This window comes from Periophthalmus magnuspinnatus, chromosome 16 (assembly GCF_009829125.3).
Source record: "Periophthalmus magnuspinnatus isolate fPerMag1 chromosome 16, fPerMag1.2.pri, whole genome shotgun sequence".
Classification (NCBI taxonomy): domain Eukaryota; kingdom Metazoa; phylum Chordata; class Actinopteri; order Gobiiformes; family Gobiidae; genus Periophthalmus; species Periophthalmus magnuspinnatus.
In genome coordinates, this window is record NC_047141.1 from 26,713,372 (window position 1) to 26,735,968 (window position 22,597).

General features: G+C 36.6%; 3 protein-coding genes across 5 annotated transcripts; 2 read left to right on the top strand and 1 right to left on the bottom strand.

Moving 5' to 3' along the window:
* The first annotated feature begins 1,922 nt into the window (after nucleotides 1-1,922).
* Nucleotides 1,923-7,149, top strand: sgk2b (serum/glucocorticoid regulated kinase 2b). The gene is made up of 12 exons (XM_033981631.2): nucleotides 1,923-2,095; nucleotides 2,410-2,485; nucleotides 3,076-3,142; nucleotides 3,239-3,264; nucleotides 3,639-3,696; nucleotides 3,776-3,859; nucleotides 4,167-4,298; nucleotides 4,458-4,570; nucleotides 4,957-5,176; nucleotides 5,937-6,092; nucleotides 6,179-6,268; nucleotides 6,791-7,149. Exons 1-12 carry the CDS (start codon nucleotides 2,029-2,031, stop codon nucleotides 6,941-6,943), a joined length of 1,242 nt encoding a protein of 413 aa, XP_033837522.1. The 5' UTR covers nucleotides 1,923-2,028; the 3' UTR covers nucleotides 6,944-7,149.
* Nucleotides 7,090-11,716, bottom strand: LOC117384063 (transmembrane protein 244-like). Of its 2 annotated transcripts, none has more exons than XM_033981332.2 (6): nucleotides 9,288-9,424; nucleotides 9,026-9,111; nucleotides 8,450-8,523; nucleotides 8,254-8,379; nucleotides 8,135-8,179; nucleotides 7,090-7,464 (listed from the first exon to the last, which is right to left on the bottom strand). In XM_033981332.2, the coding sequence occupies exons 1-6, from the start codon at nucleotides 9,318-9,320 to the stop codon at nucleotides 7,370-7,372; spliced, it is 459 nt and encodes a 152-aa protein (XP_033837223.1). In that variant the 5' UTR covers nucleotides 9,321-9,424; the 3' UTR covers nucleotides 7,090-7,369. The 2 variants fall into 2 exon arrangements, with proteins under 2 accessions (XP_033837223.1, XP_055084036.1); XM_055228061.1 differs by lacking the exon at nucleotides 9,288-9,424 and adding an exon at nucleotides 11,585-11,716 and having other exon boundaries at nucleotides 7,286-7,464.
* l3mbtl1b (L3MBTL histone methyl-lysine binding protein 1b) lies at nucleotides 10,298-22,597 on the top strand. Of its 2 annotated transcripts, none has more exons than XM_033981269.2 (22): nucleotides 10,298-10,579; nucleotides 12,259-12,376; nucleotides 12,632-12,809; nucleotides 13,090-13,273; nucleotides 13,990-14,119; nucleotides 14,242-14,293; nucleotides 14,394-14,488; nucleotides 14,938-15,042; nucleotides 15,517-15,652; nucleotides 15,742-15,833; nucleotides 15,924-16,075; nucleotides 16,156-16,232; nucleotides 16,746-16,831; nucleotides 16,914-17,024; nucleotides 17,139-17,253; nucleotides 17,514-17,613; nucleotides 18,190-18,375; nucleotides 19,019-19,117; nucleotides 19,806-19,870; nucleotides 20,381-20,553; nucleotides 20,640-20,702; nucleotides 21,150-22,597. In XM_033981269.2, exons 2-22 carry the CDS (start codon nucleotides 12,266-12,268, stop codon nucleotides 21,276-21,278), a joined length of 2,439 nt encoding a protein of 812 aa, XP_033837160.1. In that variant the 5' UTR covers nucleotides 10,298-10,579; nucleotides 12,259-12,265; the 3' UTR covers nucleotides 21,279-22,597. The 2 variants fall into 2 exon arrangements, with proteins under 2 accessions (XP_033837160.1, XP_055084034.1); XM_055228059.1 differs by lacking the exon at nucleotides 10,298-10,579 and adding an exon at nucleotides 10,902-11,128.

Sequence of the window (22,597 nt, forward strand, 5' to 3'; positions counted from 1 at the left end):
CAGAAAACTTACATGTTGTTCACTTTCCCAAATACTTTTTTACTCTTGGAGTATTTCTTGGACCACTACTTACCTCTATGTACCTCTACTTGAGTGATATTATTTCGAAGGAAAGTTACTCTTACTTACAGCACATTTTTGGCTCCTCTGCCCAAATCTGGTTCTAGGCAATGAAAAGTCCCACTATACTACACTAATGAACTGCATACCTGCTCTACATTTTTATGTAGGTCAACTGGCCCCAAACTTGGAATGTCAATGGCAATATGGTTATACAACACTGCAAAAAAGAGAAGGTAAAAAGAAGTAAATGAGAACGAAAGATACATAAATGAAAAGTACTTCCGTGTTTGTTTTGTTTTTTTAATCATGTTTTGAGTTTGGGCTGGATACTATTGCATTTTACACGTTAATTCTTATCTTATATTAGCTTCTATTTTGACATGTTTCATATTAGCCTTATTATAATCTTCACCACCAAACTAAATCTGCTAGGAAACCAAACCAAAAATGTAACAATAAGTAGGCAAGGTAAGGCAAGGCAAGTTTATTTGTATAGCACAATTCGATCACAAGGTAATTCAAAGTGCTTTACAGAATAAGAAAGACATTAAAATCACACAAATCAAAACATAATCATCACCCAATCTGCAACTCTCTCACCCACTCGTTTGCACCCTTTAAAAACTCTCTCTCGCACTCTTTAAACACTGTCTTGCTCAGTTTAAGAACTTTCCCATTACTTTACAAAAAACTTTCCTGTCACTTCTCAAATACTTTCCTGTCACTTTACTATGTCTAATAAAAGTCCATCAGTCCATGTTTCTTTTGTCATCATAAATTTACCATTAAAAAAGAAGAGTGCAGAATAAAAACCTTTCAGTCGTATGCACAGCTAAACAGAACCGTTTTGAGCCTGGATTTAAATATTGTGAAAGCAGAGGCCTGTATCACATCTTCAGGAAGATTGTTCCAAGTTTTAGCTGCATAAAACTGAAACGCTGATTCCCCATGTTTAGTCCTGACTCTGGGCACCACCAGGAGGCCGGTCCCTGAAGTCCTCAAATTGCGAGATGGTCCATATGGCATTAACATGTCGGAGATATACTTTGGACCTAGGCCATGGAAAGACTTAAAACACAAGCAGAGCTGCTTTAAAGTCTATTCTTTGAGCTACAGGAAGCCAGTGCAGAGACCTTTGATTTTTGCTATGTTTTTAGGTGGTAAAAAGCTGCAGATGTTATTGATTTGATGTGGCTGTTAAAGTTCAAGTCTGAGTCAAGTAAAAAAAATCAAATCAACTAATCAGGGCCAACCCAAACAAGATAAATATATTGACTATTCTGAATTTAAGGTATTAAAACTCAATTTTCGAGTGTTTTTAGATCACCTCTGGTCCGTTGCCCTTGGATTGTTCCTCGACCGTTGGTTCAGGGCAGTTCGAACCTGAATCACCCCCAGAACGCGTGGCCTCGTCGCGTGGGCATTGGGTCACAGTGGTGCCTTCACTTACTAACGGTATTGTGGGGGTTTTTCGGTTGCAGAATTTTACATCTTGCCCCAAGCAAAAGCGGCTTCGTTTTTTCATTTTTTTTGTAAACTCTGACAAATCATTCTTTCCAAATTGCACAAATAAATAAATGCTAAAATGGGATTGTTGTATTAGCTAGCATATCTGACGGAAAAACAGATTCAATCCTACTTCAACAACTGAAACGTTTTTAACTCTAAGATAGTATGTCAGTTAGCTTACAAATGAACACAGAACATTATTAGCTAAGCTTTAATGTCACAATCGAACTCAGGGTAATGAATTTCCAAGAAAAGTAAAGGAGCGCATGTGTAGTAGCAATAAATTCGAGGGTGTTTTAACGCAGCAGAGCAACACCCCCCTCTCGTCTTTAAAAGTGCTCTACATTTTAAAAGCGGCAGGACATTTGGGAATCTGGAGGTTCGTCGCTCTGCTACGGGACAGGACAGATCCAGTAGCCCACTCCAGCGCGCCCACTTTGGATAAAAACTGCTCCAATGACCGTTACGCAGGATCGACCGATGACTTATTCCAAAATGAAAGGGATAGTTACTTTTTTCTCAGGTAAGAACGCACTGAACTTGGAGTAACCTACTTTTATCTGAAATCATTAATACCTCGTTTTACTTTAATCTTTTTTGTAGTGAAATATTAGGATGCTTGTCTTTTGTATAACTGACCCAAAATTTACCACATATAAAAAAAATAAAAATAATTAATTAATAATAAAAAAAGAGAAAAAAAAACAACTTTAATCTATATTTCTATATTTTAAGATCAGTTATCTTAGTGTGAAGTGATCAGAGAGCCATTAAAACCTAATTAAAACCTACTTGGGACACTTATGTAAGCTGCTCTTTACCCTCCCTCTCTCACAGCTCTACTCAAGGGGAAGAAAGGGGGCTTCTCTGACTTCATTCACAAATTAGTCTCCAGCCAGCAGCTTTGCCAGCGGTAAGTCGTTTAAAAAAAGACTTGTGCAACTTTTGGCACTATGGTGGTCTTCACACTTGTTCTTCTTGGGACATTGGCATTTTTCACATAAGGATTATAACTAGGCTGTCTTTCTGTTTGCATGCCCTACTTTACCATTGGTTGCCTATTGTCAGGAAGTCCTATACGATTTCAGCATGCCCTAACAGTCCTAATCCTAAATATGATCAGTAGCCTAATTATTATGCAAAAAGTGACAAAGACAAAAGTAAGATTCCTTGTGGGCTTTTTTTTTTTTTTTTTTGGGAAATTGTTGGTGTCTTATATTACTGGGTTAAATCTTTTGTCATCTGTTGCTATCGTTTTCTTAGAAAATACATCATAATAACTTAAAATATGTGAGTTTTATGAGGATAGAAAACAACAAATTAAATGTTTTATAGTATCTGAACTCTAAAATGTAAAAATCTATTTGACCCAGTAAAATAGTCGACCAGTAGATCAGAACTAGGTCATCCCAGCAAAACGCACAACTTTTTTTTTTTTTTTATTAAAATACCCTAAGTAAAATGTGATCATAACTAAAAACTTTCTTTACTGTACCTCTTAAGATCGGAGACCCAAAAACTGCTCCGTCGTCAGGACAGGCTGAGGAGACAGGAGGAGAAATGCACACTGGTAAGCATGCTGAGAATTTAAAGCCTGTTGACATGACAAGAAACCAAATCTGACCTCTTGGCTTTCCACTAACTTTATGCCGTTTTTCACTTGTAGAGCTCAGCCGACCACGAAACTGCTCTGTAAGTATTCAGAAGCAAATAGTTATTCACAGTAGTGGTGGTCAATATTCACAAAGATTACATTATTTATTCGATATAGCAACAATCATTTATGTTTAAATTTGGCGATTCTTAAAAAAATTCTGTTTCTTTAAGTTTTCTTCATCAATTTGAGCGGAAGGGGAGAGAGAAAGATCAAAACTATGAGGTCTCCTGTTGGCCTGCAATGTAAAAGGATCTATTTGTTTGGTTTCTAAAATTTATAACAAAATCCTCAAATTTTACATATCTTCAAAACCACAAAATTTGGATATTATGTTATGTTGTCCACCTCTATTTATAGAAAATAGAAATAATTGTTAAATATTGTTAAAACTATATTTTTCTATCTGCAGAATGAAGCCATCTGATTTCAACTATCTGAAACTAATTGGAAAAGGAAGTTTTGGGAAGGTGAGATTTTTTGTTTTGATGTTTTGATCACTTGTTAACTTCTAACTTAGACTTACACTTAATTATTGCTTTCTTGCAGGTGCTTCTTGCGAGACACAGAACACAGGGAGGCTACTATGCAGTAAAAGTGATACAAAAAGATTTAATTGTGAAAAGGAGAGAGGTAAGTTGTATTTTGGTAAATAATTTACTAACTCTGTGAAGTTTTTATTTCCATGAAGACATCTCTAGATAAGCAAGGGACACCATCAGGTCAAGTTACAGGTCAGATCTGTGGAGAGGCGCCAAGGCTCACAATAGAAATTCATGTTTTTCAAGGGATTTTTGAGCAATAAAAAACAAGCGATTGACTAATTTTGTAGAGCACAATAGGCAAACCAATAACATCTCTACCAGAAAAGTTACAGTGCACCTTTTATGTATTCATTTAAAATATTCACTTACTAATCACTGAACTGTCACCTTTGCAGCAGAGGCACGTGATGGTGGAGAGGAGCGTCTTACTGAAGGGGCTGGATCACCCTTTTTTGGTTGGGCTTCATTTCTCATTCCAAACACCTAACACGCTGTACTTCGTTCTGGACTACGTCAATGGAGGAGAGGTATGCAAAAACTGCCTGGCATCGCTATATTTCTTTCATAGTAACTGTAAACCATGGGGGTCATCGATTCTCAACCAGTTCTTATCTAAGCAAGTTTAACCAGCACCTGTTGTTGTTGTTGTTGTTGAGATTCATGCATTTGTTTAATTATTTTTGTAGCTTTTCTTCCATCTTCAAAAAGAGGGGTCCTTTACTGAAGAAAGGTCATGTTTCTATGCTGCGGAGATGACGCTGGCTCTCGGCTACCTTCACTCATTAAAAATAGTTTACAGGTAAATACATGAAGAATAACTGATTATTTATGTTATTATGATTTAATCGATATGAAAATGCAACTTTTTACAATTAAAACATCTTTTTTTGAGTTGAGATAAACTATGCAAATAAAATCATAGCAGTTGTTGTAGTACTAAAAGTAGTATATGTAATTATAGTGTAGTAATAATACTAGGAGGAAGAGAAATAGTATTAGTTGCAGTATAGATGTATTCATAGTAACAGCAGTTGTAGCAGTAGTTATAGCATATAGTTGTAGTTGTAGTAGTAGGAGCAACAGGAGCAGCAGTTGTAGAAGTTATAATAGTTGCAGCAGCAGTGCCAGTAGTTGCAGTAGTTGTTGTTTTAATAGTAGTAGCAATAACTTTTAATATGTTTACAGGGATCTCAAGCCAGAGAACATCTTGCTGAATTGTGATGGCCACGTGGTGCTGACAGACTTTGGGCTGTGTAAGGAGGGAGTGGCAGTAGGGGGCATCATGCACACTTTTTGTGGTACCCCGGAGTACCTAGCCCCCGAGGTGCTCCTGGGGCAGCCCTACAGCCCGGCCGTGGACTGGTGGAGCCTGGGAAGTGTCCTGTTTGAGATGCTCTTCAGTCTGGTGAGTGTGAACTTAAATTAGACTCTAGAGTGACCAAATGTCCCACTTTAGGTTCTGGTGCACTGATATTTACACTTTTGCTCCTTTATCGCATTAGTCAAGGAAATCCACTACTTTTTATTTGCGCAAGAATAATTTAATTTAAAAGAATAAATAAATAAATAAGGTAACATCTGTATTTCTTATTTGAACGAAAATGTTCTATCTTATCTTGCTTGTTTGAAGTTTGTTTCTACTCATTGCTACCCTGTAAATCTCAGGGTTAAAACGTTCTTATTTTTGGAGAATAAATACCACATTGCACATTAGTTCTTAGTTTGTAACTTTTAATAACTGATAAATGATGGAAGTAAGTTTACTGGAATTCTAAAAGCCCACATATTTAGAATCAGAATCAGAATCCTTTTATTACCATTGTTTGTGAACACAGTTCACAAACTAGGAACTTACTTCGGTGATAAAGTGCAACATAAAACACACTGAATAAATACAAATACAAATAAGGGCATGCACAAAGTTTAAAAGATATGCTTAAAAAATAAATAAAATACATAAAGGTAGAAAAGCTATTTATTAGCTACTAATATAATGGATTTAATGTTAGAAAAGTATTTATTCATTTATCTTGTTCCACCAAATTCCACCCTATATATATATATATATATATATATATATATATATATATATATATATATATATATATATATATATATATATATATATATAAAGATCTATATTTTTTGTTTATTTCCTTCTCTAGCCTCCATTTTACAGTCAGAACAAAGCCAACATGTTTGAAAATATTCTCCACGCTCCTCTGAAGGTTCCTAGTGGAGCCTCTGAATCCGCTCGTTCTCTGTTAGAAGGACTATTGGACCGAGATGTGACCACGCGACTAGGGGAAATTTCCGACATGGTTAGTATAATTGTAGCCATAAAATTTAACTGACTTCAATATATGATCAAATGATAAATCTTATTGTATTTTTTTTCTTTTTTCAGGCTGAACTCCAAGAGCACCCCTTCTTTGCAGCCATCAACTGGGACAACCTCTTAGCCAAGAAGATAAAACCTCCATTCATTCCAAATGTGGTGAGTATAATTTAAAATGAGCATGACTGTTGTACCATCCTAATTACATGACACACTGCTATTCAAATACATACTGGTCTGGGTTCAATGTTTGGGTTAAACTTATATGCTCACAGACATGTCTATGTAAGGTTAGAGTTGAGGTTAATGTTACTGTCCTCAGCATTTGTTTATCTATTTCAGAGACCTATCTCCAAATATTTAGGTACAGGAACTGGGAGTATTTAGCTGGAGGATTCACTCAATGTGAATGTTGTAGGTTGTTGAAGGAAATTGTACACCCAGTGTACCCAAACACAGGGAGAAAATGCAAGTTTCACACTAAGATGCCCAACACCGCCAATTAATTGATCATCTAACATAAATCTAATGCTTATAACTTGAAAAATGGAAACTTCAAAATAGTCACTCTTATCAGATCTCACCAAAAATATAAATATGTTTGGATTAATTTATTTTTATATTTTTTTATGAAATTAAGTGTTACTTTCTGATCCTTATTCCTTATTTTTATTTCCACAGTCTGGCCCATGTGACATCTGCTACATTGATCCAGAGTTTACTTTACAGCCTGTGCCTGCTTCTGTCGGTGTAAATGGAAGGACACAGGCAGGGGGCGCCAGTGAGCTCTTCTCTGGATTTTCATACATGAACTCAGCAGAAATTGTTTCATAAGGCATCAAGTCCTGTTTACTTTTTATTAATTTATTAATTTATTTATTATATTGTACTTTTAACTACCAATATGACCTATGACTGTATAACTGAACAACATTTTTTGTATTTTTTTTGCTAATTTACATGAACATTTTAAGAGACTACAATGTTTTTCTTATTTAATGAAACATGTGACACAATAAATAAAGTTTACATTTTTACTTAAATTGTTTTTCTTCAACACACTCATATTCAACACTTATTAAAATTACACATGATAAAAATATTTCAGTGTATGGCAACAGAAAAAGCCAAAAAAAAACCTTACAAATTAAAGACTGACATTTCTTGATTGGCATCTACTAGTCTTTCATAATAACACTGAATAAATTAGCTTTGGATTTTTGTAAACAAAAACACAAAATGAAAATGATCCTCAAATTATTAATAAATGCTAAACGAAGAATAGGTCTGGTCATTTTGGCAGGTGAAGTAGGCTATAAGCTGTCCATTGCAGATCATCAAAAACAACCCACAACCTATGAGAGATAGAAGGTTAAAATACACAACTAGAGAATGGTGTATTTTATTTTATTTTTACAGTCTTTAAGAAGAAAATCTCAAGAGAGAAAGAAAACAATTGATTCTAAAATTGCATTCCAACGACATGACTGCAGGACCCGCATATGCATTTCTGAATTTGTTTTAAATCGTAAGTTGAGCAATTTCTATAATTGTATGTGTTGGTGGCCTCTTCCTATGCTCTGCCATTTAGCATAAGACGAAAGCTAACGATGGGAGCTCTTACATAAACTTCATGTACTGCAGCTATAAGTTGTCCATTGCAGATCATCAAAAACAACCCACAACCTATGAAGAGATAGAAGATTAAAATATATATCTATATCTCTTTTACTCAGTTATTTTATTTTTTATTGCAGTGATACTTTTATTTTGTCCAAAACAACAACTATCAATATTCTTAATGTTTCTGTATGTCTGCTACCTCTCTACCTGCTAAAGATGTGGGCTTGTTTTGGTACTACTAGCTAGTCTTGGTTTTAGTCCTGGTCCTAGCCCTTGTTTATGATCTTTTATGTTGTTAAAAAGTTCCAGAACACTAGAGCAAAGTTGACGGTTGGTATCCCCTCAGATCAGTGAGTACATATTGTTGTTGAGAGTTTGGAAATGCTGATTCATTATACGTACCTAAAGCAAGCCACCACTGCCACACCATGGGAAACTCCATCATTACTGCAAAAGAGACAACAACTGTGAGTTTTATTAGTACATTTTATTCATATGATTTTTGAATTGTTAAAAGTTACCGAGGCTAGTGATGAGAACGTGCAGGAGAGTGACTGTGAGGGCATAGTCCCACACGCGCCTCCTCACGACTGCCGCAAATAAAAGGCCACTGCAAAAGTATGTGAGCTCCAAAGACACAAGGTTGACTGAAATGAGAAGCAAAAAGTTAAAAAGCAAAGATTCATTGAAGAGTGACAGATTATTGCGTTACTTTACCTAAATATTTAGCATTTGACTCGGCTGGATCACTCTTGAAATCAAATGGGATGAGTCCATCAAATGTATTCAACCTGGAAAAAGTGTGTAAAAATCAAAGCAAAGCAGTGGACTGAATGCCCTGGGGTGGACTGGTGATTACGAGGCTGCCAATCTGACCACTAATCATTCACCCACACCACATTCACACTAGGCAAGGTAGGTGATGTGTCTTGCCTACCAACACAATAACAGAACTTCGGTCCCATTGGTCGGGTTGGTGGATTATCTCTAGTCCTCTAACCACTGAGCCACTGTCAGAAAGTGAAGTATCTTGCCCAAAGACACAACAGGAGCCCATAGTATAGACCAGAGCTGAAATTCAACCCCTACCCTTCTGATTACTTACCTGTCCAGCCAAAACCACACACTTTGCATTTGAACAGAAAGTAGGAGGGACAAGCCAGACAGCTGATTACACCATGACCTCAACCAGATGGACCAAAGTATTATTTTAAAAACCTGTCTCAATATGCGCTGCAGTTTATCAGTAAGACTCAGATGTTATATTTTCTTCTGCGCATGCGTGTATTTTACCTGAAGGCACCAAAGCACACGCTCCCAATCATATAGAAAAGACTGTAGAAGATGATCAGGCACAGCAGCAGGTTGAAAAACACGGTCTGTAAAAACAAACTCATAATAATAAGTATAAATATACACATTATACACAAGACACCTTTATTTACACCGTCTGCTACTCTCATTATGATCGCATGACTATTCTTGATCACAGTCTGCCTTTACTGATTTGTGCACGGACAAAATAAACAACTCTTTACATAATTGGACAAATTACCTTGGAGTCGACCGCTTTTCCATTGAATGCCATCTCATATTTGTCGTTTAATCTCTATTGTGCACTGACATATTCCCAGTAACGCAGCTCAGCATTGATAATCCCCATCTTCCTATCTAAATGAATAGACTTTTACTGCCACCTAGCGTCCAATGTGAAAAATGCGCTTCTTTTACTGCCACCTAGCGTCCAATGTGGAAAATGCGCTTCTTTCTGCAAACCCGAACTCATTTCACCTCATACTGTATTTAGGTTGTCTTTGTTGAAAGATAAAGCAGGCAGAAAGACAAAACATCACATCAAATTGTTATTTTGTCTAGTTTATTGTGGTCGTTTTGTTAGTAATCTAATCCTTGCACCTAAACCAGGGCTATGCGCAGAGCTGAAACTGGCTTCTCCTACAAAATAAATAGTGTACTAGGGGTTAAACTGGAAATTGTTTGGTGAGATTGAGAAATAGACTAAATGATACCAACGGCTGAAGGATTATCAACATCTGAAATAGTAACAAGAGAAATCAAGTTGGGATCGCTAGCCTGCACAACCTGCGCTAACCGTCAACACACACTAACTGAAAATGGAGATTGAGAGACTATTCCACTAGATTCAGCGAGATAGATCACTAACCATGATAAAACTACACTGTGAGAATCTAGTTAGAGATGCAAGCTTAGTTAACATAATGACTTTGCTTAAATTTTGTGTCGCACGTCTACACCAACTAACAATCGAGGTTTTAAGAATTGGAGGGCAGCACTCATAATGTAACTCCCATCTCGCCCTATCCACAGCAGATTAGAACTACTATACTGCGATGAGATGCTCGATTTAGTCAATAATGATGCATATTTTAGTGCGCGTTTGTATCAACATTTATATGGCATCGGCTTCAGAAATGATAGGTCCTGGTCAACTTGCTTTTCTGAAAGAGCTGTAAATCAAGAGGTTTATTGGGTAGAACGGACAGGTTACACATTATTTTTACAGAAAGGAACTACCGCTCCTAATCTCAACGGCAGAACACACTGCGGTCGCTCCGTTCACGCCATGCGCATGTGGTTTTCTCTCTCGTACTTTTAATGGATCTTCGTGGTTTGGGGATAAAGAAATGAGCAGATATGGTTCAGTGATATCTTAAACATTCATGGCGACGGTCTTAAGTCGCCATAAGTCTGTTATTGACCGCCGATACTGAACTCAACTTTTCCGAGATCCAAACTTGTCAGCAGCGCATCTTGCGCGCATGCGCATCCTTCTATCCAGCTCTAAATAAGAGTTAAAACAGAAACGAGGTGAGTTGCACAATTTTTAAACAATAATGCGGTTATTTCTTCTTAATTTAGCTAAACGTACACAAAATTAGAGATTGTTGTACATATTCTTATTTACTTCTAGTTTTACAATTTATACTCTGATTTAAAACGGCAAGAATAAATCGTTTTTCAAGTTTCTATTGAAGAAAATTAATCAAGCAACAACGTATGAACGGATTGGAGTCATGCAGTGTTATTAGGAGTTAGTGCGTTCTGTGTCAAATATTTTTGCACATAGCGTTTCATGTTATTATCGAGCGAGAAACTTATTTATTACAGATTGTCCTTAGCTGGCTGCATCAGTCACTCACAATGCTACGGTTAGCCCACTCCTCCGTTCATTTGAGTGGAGAAGGCTAGCTGCTGCTAGCATCATGTCTGCGCTAGCTAAACCTGGGCTGACATTCCGTGACAAGGGGAAAGTGAAGAAAATCTCAAGAGCGGAAGAAAACAATTGATTCTAAAATTGCATTACAACGACATGACTCTGCAGGACCCGCACATGCATTTTTGAATTTGTTTTAAATTGTAAGTTGAGTAATTTCTATAGTTTAACGTGTTGGTGGCCTCTTCCCATGCTCCGCCATTTTGTATAAGACGAATGCTAATCATGGGCGCTCTTACATACACTTCATTTACTGCTAGAATAAAACTAAGGTCTTTAGTATATCACCAAACCCAATCAGGACTGTTAAGGCCATGATGTTAATAACTTTACACGGGCTTATTCTTACCATGACACTTAAAAATATGCTCTTAGTTTAGTCTTAAATGGGTAGGAAGATTAAAACGTTATATCGTCATATTCATACCATAAAACCATAATGAAGTTGAACAAATCATCACATCAGTAAGTGTTTGTTGTAAAACAAGTTGAAGATCCACATTGTTGATGCTTTTTAAGCTGGAAAAGCGGCGCTTTTCAGAGATACTGTTAAAACAAGGAAAACACAAACTTGTGTGCCTAACATAAAGTTGACTCACATTTTGTTGTTTTTCATGATCCCCTTGACAGGGCCTTTGACTGTTAAGACTATTTGTGTGGCCATTCACTGACGTTTCATTTTATAAATACAATAATATGTTGCACTGTTTGTCTGATATCGAAGTGCACGGTGTCGCCCATGCACATGCGCCATCTAGCGGGGATGTTGCACAGTGCACTGTTTACAAGTGCAGCCATTCAATACAAGGATACGCGATGTTTTTCATGTCTGTTCGTGCAAGAGGCCAACAAACACAATGATCCATCCAAAGGCATTGGTTAAATCTTAATGTAATCATCTAAATCCCTACGCAACCTTATGAACCGCAGGTCAGATGCTATGGAGAACTGAAACTGCACAATTCAACTGATTCTTGACATCATAATGATAATACTGGGTCCATACTCTTTGTCTCCTCTCTACTGTTCATACATCTGTGAACTTGTGCTAACAGAGAAGGTGTTAATCTTTGAGCGTGTGGCTAGGTCTGATAATGACAAATATATTAACTTTAAACTTGGAATGCATTTTAAATCATTACCTACACTTCAGTTTGAAATTGCATTATATTTAGCAAAATTTTGGAATGACGTGAAAACACAGTATCGGAAATAATATGTATATTGGACATTCTAGCTTTCATCAAAGTGATATATTCACTCTTTTTTTCAGGTTGGTAATGACTGACACTCCACCGAGTGATGGCCCTTCTCAGGGAACTGAGTTTGACATGATGAGTGCTTTGGACTGGAAGGACGGCATTGCTACTCTCCCTGGCAGCGACATCAAGGTTAATTTAATAAGTAGTTACTTATTTATCTGAAGTATTATTTATTTATGACAACTCCAAAATGATGGAAAGCAATTTGTATTACCTTTCATGCACACGTGTATTTTTCACTGAGTACTCTCACTGTATAGTCTTGAGAAAAACAATTACAATACACCTATATAAATGTATCTGTATGAATAACTGTTATACACTTACAAAATAACTCATGATGATTATGGTTATTTTACCTAATGTCTTTTTATATCTCTATAGTTTCGAATGACTGAGTTTGGGACATTGGAAATAGTGACCGATTTGGAGACGAAAGTGCAGGAGACCGAGCCTAAGAGTGCACCGCTGTCTCATAGTCCCACTCCACCTCCAGAGGGACAGACCACATCAGCCACAGCCCCACCCATCCCAAATCTTTCACAGCCAGGATCATCCCAAGGTAATGAAGGCTAGAGGTCATATAAAGGTCTTGATTAGCCTAAAATAATTGTGTTAGCTTATCAAAAACAAGCTAGGGCTGAGCAATATGACTAAAAATATATTTTTTTCTCATTATAATCATATACAATTACTTTCAAAAAGGATTTTCAGTGAATAAACAATTCAGACTTTAAATACTTGTGTTTTGTTCCATTCATATGCAAGAGTAATCCTGTATACCTTGGCCTTTTGTTTACACTGATTTTATTATAATTTTGAGACTGTTTTATTGTGCTTAGTGGAAAGCAGCCCTAGTATGGAGAGTGTGGAGGGCGGCCTGAGTGTTGAGGTGGGAGGAACTGCAGAGACGCGCTCAAACGTGGAGCTGGTGCGGTGTGCAGCATGCGGAGGAAATGTCGCCAGAGACGCACTGGTCCAGGCCAAATACTGCAGCTCCATCTGCGCCCAGCCCTCCAGCGGCAGGTAAGGCCACACAACTGTTTAATCAGTGTCTACGGTTACATGCACACTCAAAATCAGATTATTTTGAGATTTTTGGAGTTTGAAAATAATTAAAACATGAATGTTCACAGCCAAATCTGATGTGAAAAATCTGATTTCTTTTGAATCATTGTCCCTTAGGTTACTCACATCAGATTCTGTAGTTTACATATAATTGAAATAATCTTAAAGGTCCAGAAATCAGATAATAATCAAATTTACATGTCCATGTGAACATAGTCATTGTTTCCTACAGATTACAGGCACACTATGGTGGCACAAATAATTTTCTTTTTAATTATTTTGAGTAATTTGTGGAGTACAAATGCTGCTTATTGCTTATATGTATTTAATTAAGTATTGTCACGTTTACATGTTTATGAAAATACAATGGTCAACAGTGTGATGTTGTCATACTAAATATTTGGTCCCAAAACATTTAAAACCTAAAAATGATCTATATTTTTTCCTAACTTTGTGGTTTGTAACATTTAATTACTCATCATTCATTATTATAAATCAAATATGTTTCTTATGCTCATTAGTTATCACAAACCTGATTTTAGCCAGAACCAGGCCTTTTAACTTGTAATGATATATTTTAAGTGTATGGGAAAAAATAAAACAATTTGGCTTCTGGAATCCATTTGTGATAATTACTATAATTTTTTAAATAATTTTTTTGTTATTTGTTGTAGATCATCTCCAGCAGAAAATCGGGAAAACCAGGCAACAGGAGGCGAGGGACTTGGAAAGCGGATTCGCAAGAAAAGAAAGATCTATATGGATTCTGGTGATGAAGAAGAAGACAATCAAGAGGAACCAGAGGTAAACTTTTAATTAACTGCATTTTTGTTTATTTATACTTTATTATATATGTGCTTTATATTATTATTATTATTATTATTACTATTACTTCTACACTATGTCATGTTTTATGTTTTATATAGGAAAAATTGAAGTCCTCCAAAGGCAAAAGGGGTCCAAAACTGCCTAAACTTGGTACGTAGACTTAATTTTAATCTGAAATTAGAATTTCAGATCAAAATACGCAGTAAAAATGTTTAAATCCATATTAATCTTTTACTTTGTCATTTTTCAGGATTGGCCCCACCAAATAAGAAACGTGCGTGGAGCTGGCCTGCTTATCTGGAAGAGGAAAAAGCGGTCGCTGCACCTGTGAAACTTTTCAAAGAGGTATTGTTTTCTTTAATTTTATTTAAAAGTTCACAATGCAACTTTTCTGGTGGAGTGTCAGTTCTCTGATTGTCTCCATGGAGATTTTATTGCCTCTGCCTAGAATGTTCCACAGTATGGCATTACACTTCTATGTATCTTCAATAAGATGGTCCAAGTTACAAGTCAGATCTGTGGAGAGGCGAGCCCACTCCCAGTAAAATAATTTTACTGGGAGTGTTTTTCTAGATTTTGTTTTTGTACTTTAAGCAACTGCAAATAAAAATAAATAGATAAATGGAAAGTTTATTTCCATACTATGAAACATGCCAGGCAAAGCAACAGCAGGTAGTGGGCCTACTTATAGTGCACATTTTAAACTATCTTGTAGTAGTGAACCTGGTTGAAATATTAAAATAATAATTATTAATAATTTTATTTGAATCCCTCTGGTGACTGTTGTTTTTCAGCACCAGTCCTTTCCCCAAAGCAGGAACAGCTTTAAAGTGGGAATGAAGCTGGAGGGGCTGGACCCATGTCACCCATCTCTCTTCTGTGTGCTCACCGTTGCTGAGGTTTGTGCGCGCAATTATTATTATTATGCTTTTGGGATTTTCTATAATTTTCTTTTTTTTTTAATGAGTTAATTCATTCAGTTTTCATTAACCATCAGCTTGATGTCAGTGCACATTAATTTACAAGCTTTATTTTGAGAAATACTCATGAACCATCATAAAAATAAATTGTAGACATGTATTTATGTACTATCTTTGGAAGCTGCTGCTTATTTTTAAGTTTATATACCTATTTGTGAGTGTATATACCTTAATCCCATATCTTCTCTGCTATTCATAGGTTTTATCTTTCTGTTTATTGATGACATTTCCAGTACTTTTCACTATTCAAAAGATCTAAAGTTTTGTTTTAAATTGTTGATTACTATGGCTACGGTGCAGGTTTTCATCATTTCTTTTTTTCAGTGAAGCTTGTGGTGGTGATAAATCATGATCATACCTTCTTTGTATTAATAATGTATGGCCCACTTTCAGATCCAAGGCTACAGAGTAAGACTTCATTTTGATGGATATCCCGAATGCTACGACTTTTGGGCCAATGCAGACTCGTGGGATCTAAAACCTGCAGGGTGGTGTGAAAAGAATGGACACAAGTTATTGCTGCCTAAAGGTGCACTCATTACCTGAATTATGAGATATAAAATGTTTTAAAAATAGATGCGGTTTGAATAAATAATTTAAACTTATCTTGAATTTTAGGTTGTAAAGAGGGAGAGTTTAACTGGAGCATGTATGTGAAGAACTGCAGAGGTCAGCTGGCTCCCAAACACCTTTTTAAAAGCCTCAACACGGTAAGTAGTAATTAACATCTGATATTAAACAAATGGCTCATATTTAATAGTAATGCCTTGTAATTTTAATTATGTGGGTTGTTTTTACAGTCTGTGACTCCGTCTGGGTTCAGGACTGGGATGAAGTTGGAGGCTGTGGACAGAAAGAACCCGCCCTTAGTTTGTGTTGCTACTATTGCTGCTGTTGTTGATAATCGGCTTCTTATTCATTTTGACAACTGGGACGACACATACGATTACTGGTAAATAAAATATTCTTCTGATTCACCGAGGATCTTTGAACATTTGACAGTTTAGTGTTTAACTCAAACTTTGTGTTCAGGTGCGACGCCACATGTCCATACATTCATCCAGTGGGATATTGTGAAGAGGCTGAGCTGCCCCTCACCACACCAGCGGGTGAGACAAAAACATGTGGATTTGAACAACCATTTAAGTGAAATATGTTGTACTTACTTGTACTTGTAATTACATTAAATACTAATATGTAGAAATTATATTGTAATGTTGTAAATAAATATAATGGTTGCAACAATTAATCAGAATAATCATGACTATTAAAATGGTCAGCAATTATTGATTAATTGTTAATCATTATCTGAACTATACAGACTCCAAATCACACACCAAAGGATATTTTATAACCAAGGCAATGGCATTCTGAAATCAAACAAGACTTAAATAAACAATTAAACAAATCATCAGTAAAACATTTATACACTAATATTTGTAAATTTATGTATCTATGTAATGTATTTATAAGTTTTGAAATGTAAAAATCTCAATTTTCAGTAGAAATAAATAATATAAAATATGGCTGCCTTGTTGACCACTAAAATAATCGTTAGTAGCACAGTTAGTTTTTTAGTTTTTATTTTTCATAGAAAGTAATGACCATTATTTCTTATGCAGAATACAAGCACCCCAAGAGTTTCTCATGGGAGAAGTACCTGGAGGAGACGGGAACACAGGCCGCTCCTGCACGCGCCTTCAAACCAGTACGACAGATCCATGTTTAAATGTTTGTCTGCATTTTGAATTGACTTTGAGTGAGAATGTTTATATTTCCCACTTTTCTAGCGGCCTCCTCATGGATTTCAGATCGGCATGAAGCTCGAGGCAGTGGACAAGAGAAACCCGATGCTTATTCGTGTGGCAACGATCGCCAACACTGAAGAGCATAGACTCAAGGTAAATTCACTGTGCTCTTTTGTTTAGAAGTTTGTCATTAGTTTGAGCAAATCTGTAGTCGAAATCAAACCCTTTATAATGGCATTTATTTTTACATATTTTCCCCTTTGATAGATTCATTTTGATGGTTGGAGCTCAGAGTACGATTACTGGGTGGAAACAGACTGTCCAGATATTCACCCTGTTGGATGGTGTCAGAAAACTGGACATCCCCTTGAGTATCCCAACGGTACGCACACAGATACATTTAAGTATATAAATAAATATGTCTTAAATAGATTTAACAAACTTGATTGATGCAAGGATTTTATATGTAACTGATCAACCCACTAAGATTTTCTCAACCCTCCCACAAATTATTTAGGCAGGAAATTTTATATTCAAAGTGTTTAATGTATTTTGGTGATAAAGTGCAAAAAATACTATTTGTGCATTACTGAAATTAATTATATACTTGAATGAATTTTAATTTTTCTTGAACCATTTCAGCTCCTTGTGAAGTAATAGCACCCCCTGGACAAGGATGTCCGACCCCTGGATGTAACGGAGTGGGTCACATCAGAGGGCCGCGCTATGGCACCCACTACACGTCAGTACTGCACACACACAATGATGTGTGTTATGTTATGTCATTTAGTCAAGTTATTTTACAAATACAAGTTTTACTAATGCAGTTCAGTACATCTAGTCTATGTCTGTATCCTCATATCTTTGACTGCAGTGCTTAATTGGCTAATTGATGATAAAAAATAGTCATATTTTGATCATTGTAATTGTTATCCAGTCTATACAGACTCTAAAATACATACAGAACAACCCTTTTTTAAATAACAAAGACAGTGGCATTATTAAATCAGTATAAAATAAATAAAATGTAATTTTTTTTTCAGATTTGTAAATATTTATTGTTAAGGCTTTGAGATGCCATATTTAAACCTTTATTTAGTTGATAATGTATTTAAAGTTTTCAATGTGCAATAGAAAAAATTGTTTAACTTGTTGACTGATTGAACAGTTACATGCTGACCAGTCGACTACTTAATTGTCAGATACTAAATGGTTGTTAGTTGCAGCCTCCTACTCCTCCATAGGTTTAGTGATAAATATAGAGGAGGGAATTGTGTTGTAGAAGCTGTGTTTGTTTTACCTCCTCTTCCCTTCTCAGTCAGGTGAGCTGCCCTTACTCTGAGCTGAACCTGAATAAGGACAGTCTACTGCCGGACCGCCTCAGCGGAGAGCGACCTGTGACCCTGAGCGGCCCTCTGCCCCGAGGACGACGACCCGATGTCCCGAACACTCAACCCTCATCTACCTTCGAGACTCTGGAAGGAGCTGACGACTCCCACAACAGGTGACATACCAAATATACACCACAAGTCTATTACATACTCTCAAACATAAGCAGCATTCACACTTCACACCTGGTTGGATCTCAGTTTAGTCTTGATGCAGACTTGGTTTAGTCCTGGTCTAGTCCTGGTTTAGTTTCAGTTTTAGTCCCAGTTAAGTTCCAATTTAAAACCTTCCCAACCTGTGTTAATATGTTGTGAGGGTACTATATTTTTTATAAGTTATAATGGGGTTAAAGTTGATTGAGAAGATGGCTGAATAATTGTAATGTTGTATTTTATTTTATTATGGCACTAATATTTAATTTTAGCTTTCTTAACTTTTCCCCTTGTAGATGAAAGAGTAATTTACAAAACATTGCTAATAACTGATAAGTCTAATGAGCAGTTTCACTTTTGACACAGCACATAAATAATGGAGATATATTTTTCGCTCCATAACCAAGCAGCCACATTTCCTTTAAGATTACACATTGTATGATTTTTAACAGAAGGCTCTCAGATCTGTCAAAATCTGTACATAGTTCGTGTTCTCTATTTGAGATTCACCCACACCCTCCCTGTTGGTCCCTGGAGCTTCTTCGGTGCAGTGCAGGCATTGGAGTCGCTCTGTACCAGGTTTGAGTGGGTTTTCTGTGTTGCTAGGAAACCAGTGATGGAAGTAGAGCGCGGTGGACGTATCGGCCAATCTGAACCAGCAGGGGGAGCCAGTGAGCAGAACCACGCTACATCCAGACCTAAACGGTACAGTACAGTCACTTTATAAAACATGCAGGGTTTAACTTTGACACAAGTAGGCCTGTCATGATAATTACTATATCAATTTATCGTTCAATTAATGAAAGCTCAAACCATATATTTTGAGCCTTAACATTGATCAAGTGTATTTTGTATCATTTTGTGTATCAGTGTGTAATTTTCTTTACTCGAGTGGAATTTTTTATTTTAATTTAATTAGATTAAAAAGTACTGAAGTGATAAATTTTGCTTTGTATTTCTTCCAGCTGAGGTTTCAGTTTTTTAATGATACTTTATTAGAAAAGGGTTCACGGGAATAACTTAGCAGTAGTTTCATTGTTATAATTGGCAGCACACTTTCTGACAATATATAGCACTTCAAATAATGTCATTGTCACAGGCCTAGATACAAGCCAATTGTGCGTAGATTTTTCTACTCAAATATTTTGTAAGATACATTTGTTAAAGACTAGACATAGAATCAATTTAAATATAACTTTATCACTTTAAGACAGAACCATATGTCTAATCACAAACTATACATCACTGCATTAAAACTAGTGTAATTGTGGATAGCAAAACTGTATTTGTGAGCTTTTTGGTCACTGGCCAATCTGATCTGAATCTTTTGCTACTTGCCAAAGTGGTTTCAAAGTGACCCTAATGTTTTGAAAAGTAATGTTAATGCTTTCAGGTCTGCCCCGCCCCCAAAGTACCTTAAGATGCACTATGTCAAAGAGGAGATTGGCGATGGCAAAGGTATGCTCAGTAATCTTATTGACAGTTATTATAAAACTTTAAAGGTCCTATATTACGCAAAACATACTCACTGTGGACTTTAACCCTTGTTATAATGCTGTTACCTCCTCAAAAACATACCTGGAGTTGTATTTTGTTTCATTCACGCATTGTGATTAATCAGGTGGTTTATTAGATTGTTTTCATCCTTAAAGCTCATAATGCTATTTTTCACCTTGTGATATCATGAAGTGAAGTAAACGGCTGTCTTTCACCTTTGGGTCAGTAGAGATTGGCAATTCTAGGAAATTATCCAAATGGTTCTATTAAAGGTGTAAAGAGTTTAAAAACACAGTGGAGCACTTCTTGTATAACCACATGACATCACAAGGTGGAACAGAGTATTTTTTCAACATGTAGAGGTTGTGTGTTAAATTTGTGTGAATGAAGAACATTATAACCGATCAGAAAATAGTGTAATATGGGCCCTTTAAGGAATCTCCTGAACTAAAGCCTATGTCCTCTTTGTAGCTTCTCCAGAGGAAATCTCCTTCCAGCAGGCACTTCATGAGTCTGTTTTTTCTCCGGGCATCTCCGCCTCTCCTCCCCATCGAGTGGCCCTCTGCTGGGACAAACACTGCCAGCTGCTGCCCGAGGTCCTGGGGCTCACGGCCAAGAGAGTGGCCACTTGGAGTGCAGAGGAGGTCAGATATCAACATGCGCATTTGTTTAGTGAATGAGACTAATACCAAATCAGTGATTTCAATGATTTCATTTTGATTCTTTTTAGGTGTCTGGTTTTGTTAAGGGACTGCCTGGATGTAAAGAACATGCTGCTACATTTAAAACGGAGGTAAGAACTTTTTTTTCCTAATACAATTCTGATCCTTCATTGATTACTTATCAATCATTTATTCCAAACTTGGTTGTGCAGTTCAGTTTTCACTCATTGTTGTTCTGGCAGGCAACTTAACATTACAATACTTAAATAACAAAATGCTTCTTTACCATTTGTACAATAACAATAATGACAAACAAAAACCCTCGAAAGGAAGTCAGAAAAAGTCTGACTTTTTTACTCCCACCCCCAGTGCACGGTTTAAGTGATTGCTTCATATAGTCACAACACTTTTGTACTTACTATAATTTATGCTCATATTAAACTGAGAGGTGGGTGGTCTCATTTTGACCCTAAGAGCTGCTTTTACAGTATATCTGTACTGGGGCAGAAACAATTTACAGAAAAAGTGTGTTTTATTAATTTGTACAATTGTAATTTGCTAATTTAACATTTTATCAGCAAATCGACGGTGAGGCCTTTCTGCTGCTCACCCAAACTGATATTGTCAAGATCCTGTCAATCAAACTGGGTCCCGCCCTCAAGATCTACAACTCCATCCTGATGTTGAAGAACGCAGACGAGGAGTAGAGACCCAACTCTGGTCTCTAGTGACTCAACTCTAGACTTTTAATACAAGGAGACTTCAGTTTTTTTCTGCCCTCACCAATGTGTTGAGAGCCACAAGTGGAAGCCATTTTCCTCCGCCCTCACCCCTTCTCCTTCGTCTCCTCTTCTCCATGACGGACAGCACGGCTAACCTGAGGGAGCTGACAACAGAAGAACACCTGCATTGTGTATGTTTACGTAACCATACCCTTTTAATAATATTTCTGAACATTGTACAGTTTATTAATTAACGGTTTTCCTCTTTAAAATGGTGCTTGGGCTCAGAGCAGACGGATCAAGCATCGTGTTGTCATTGTGTCGTTGCTTTGAGAAGGCAACCGTTTTTTTTAAATGCTGCAGAATACAATCGTAAAGAGGTTACAGTAATGTGACAGTGGCAAAGCAGGGGGGTTAGTTTATCTGAATGCTTAAAGCTGCACTATGTAACTTTTCTGGTGAAGGGTCCACCACCTGTTTATTGGATTTTTGCTTTATCTGGAATGTTCTACAATATGGCATTAAAAACGTATTTATCTCACATTTATTCAATTACAGGTCATAAAAAACACCCCGAAAACCTGTAACTTGACTTGATAACGAAGCCTGATTGAATCTCTAGATAAATTTAATGCCATACTGTGGAACATTCCAGGCACAGCAATAGAGACAACCTTAAACCATAAAGTTACGTAGTGGATCTTTAGATTTTCTGGTCACGAGTGCTCTATTGAAGAGTCATTGGCTCATTTGAACAGCGTGTGTGTGGTGTCATCTTGTATTTTTATGTAGGTGTGACTAAGTATGACAGTTCTTCACCAGCCCATTTCACTGAGGACATTTATCTCAAGGGCAGATTGAAGCAAGACTTTGGTGGAAGAACCCTTTATTTGTGTTTTACATTTCTCAAAAGGCACATGAATTTGAATGTAAACAAAAGCTGTGTTTGATTTTTGTTGGTTTAAAAATATTTTGACTCTACACATGTAAATATGTAATGATTAGAGACCTCATGTAACCTCTTTTCATCAGACTGAAAGCGTTCCTGTGGGATATGCAAATGTTCTGGTGGCAGGACAAGACTCTGAACTTGAAATTTGCACCTCTGTTCTTGCGAAGATTTTAGAAAGAAAAAAAAACTAAATCCATGTCATTGTGAAGCAGTGTTTTCAGCGATTGGAATGTAACAACTGTATCTGTTTATAAGCAAACAGCTTTATTTATGTATTTAAAGGTACGAGGATCTGGCTTTGAGGAGACTGGCTGAAAGTGTGAATGGGTGAAATAAATGAGGTGGACACTAA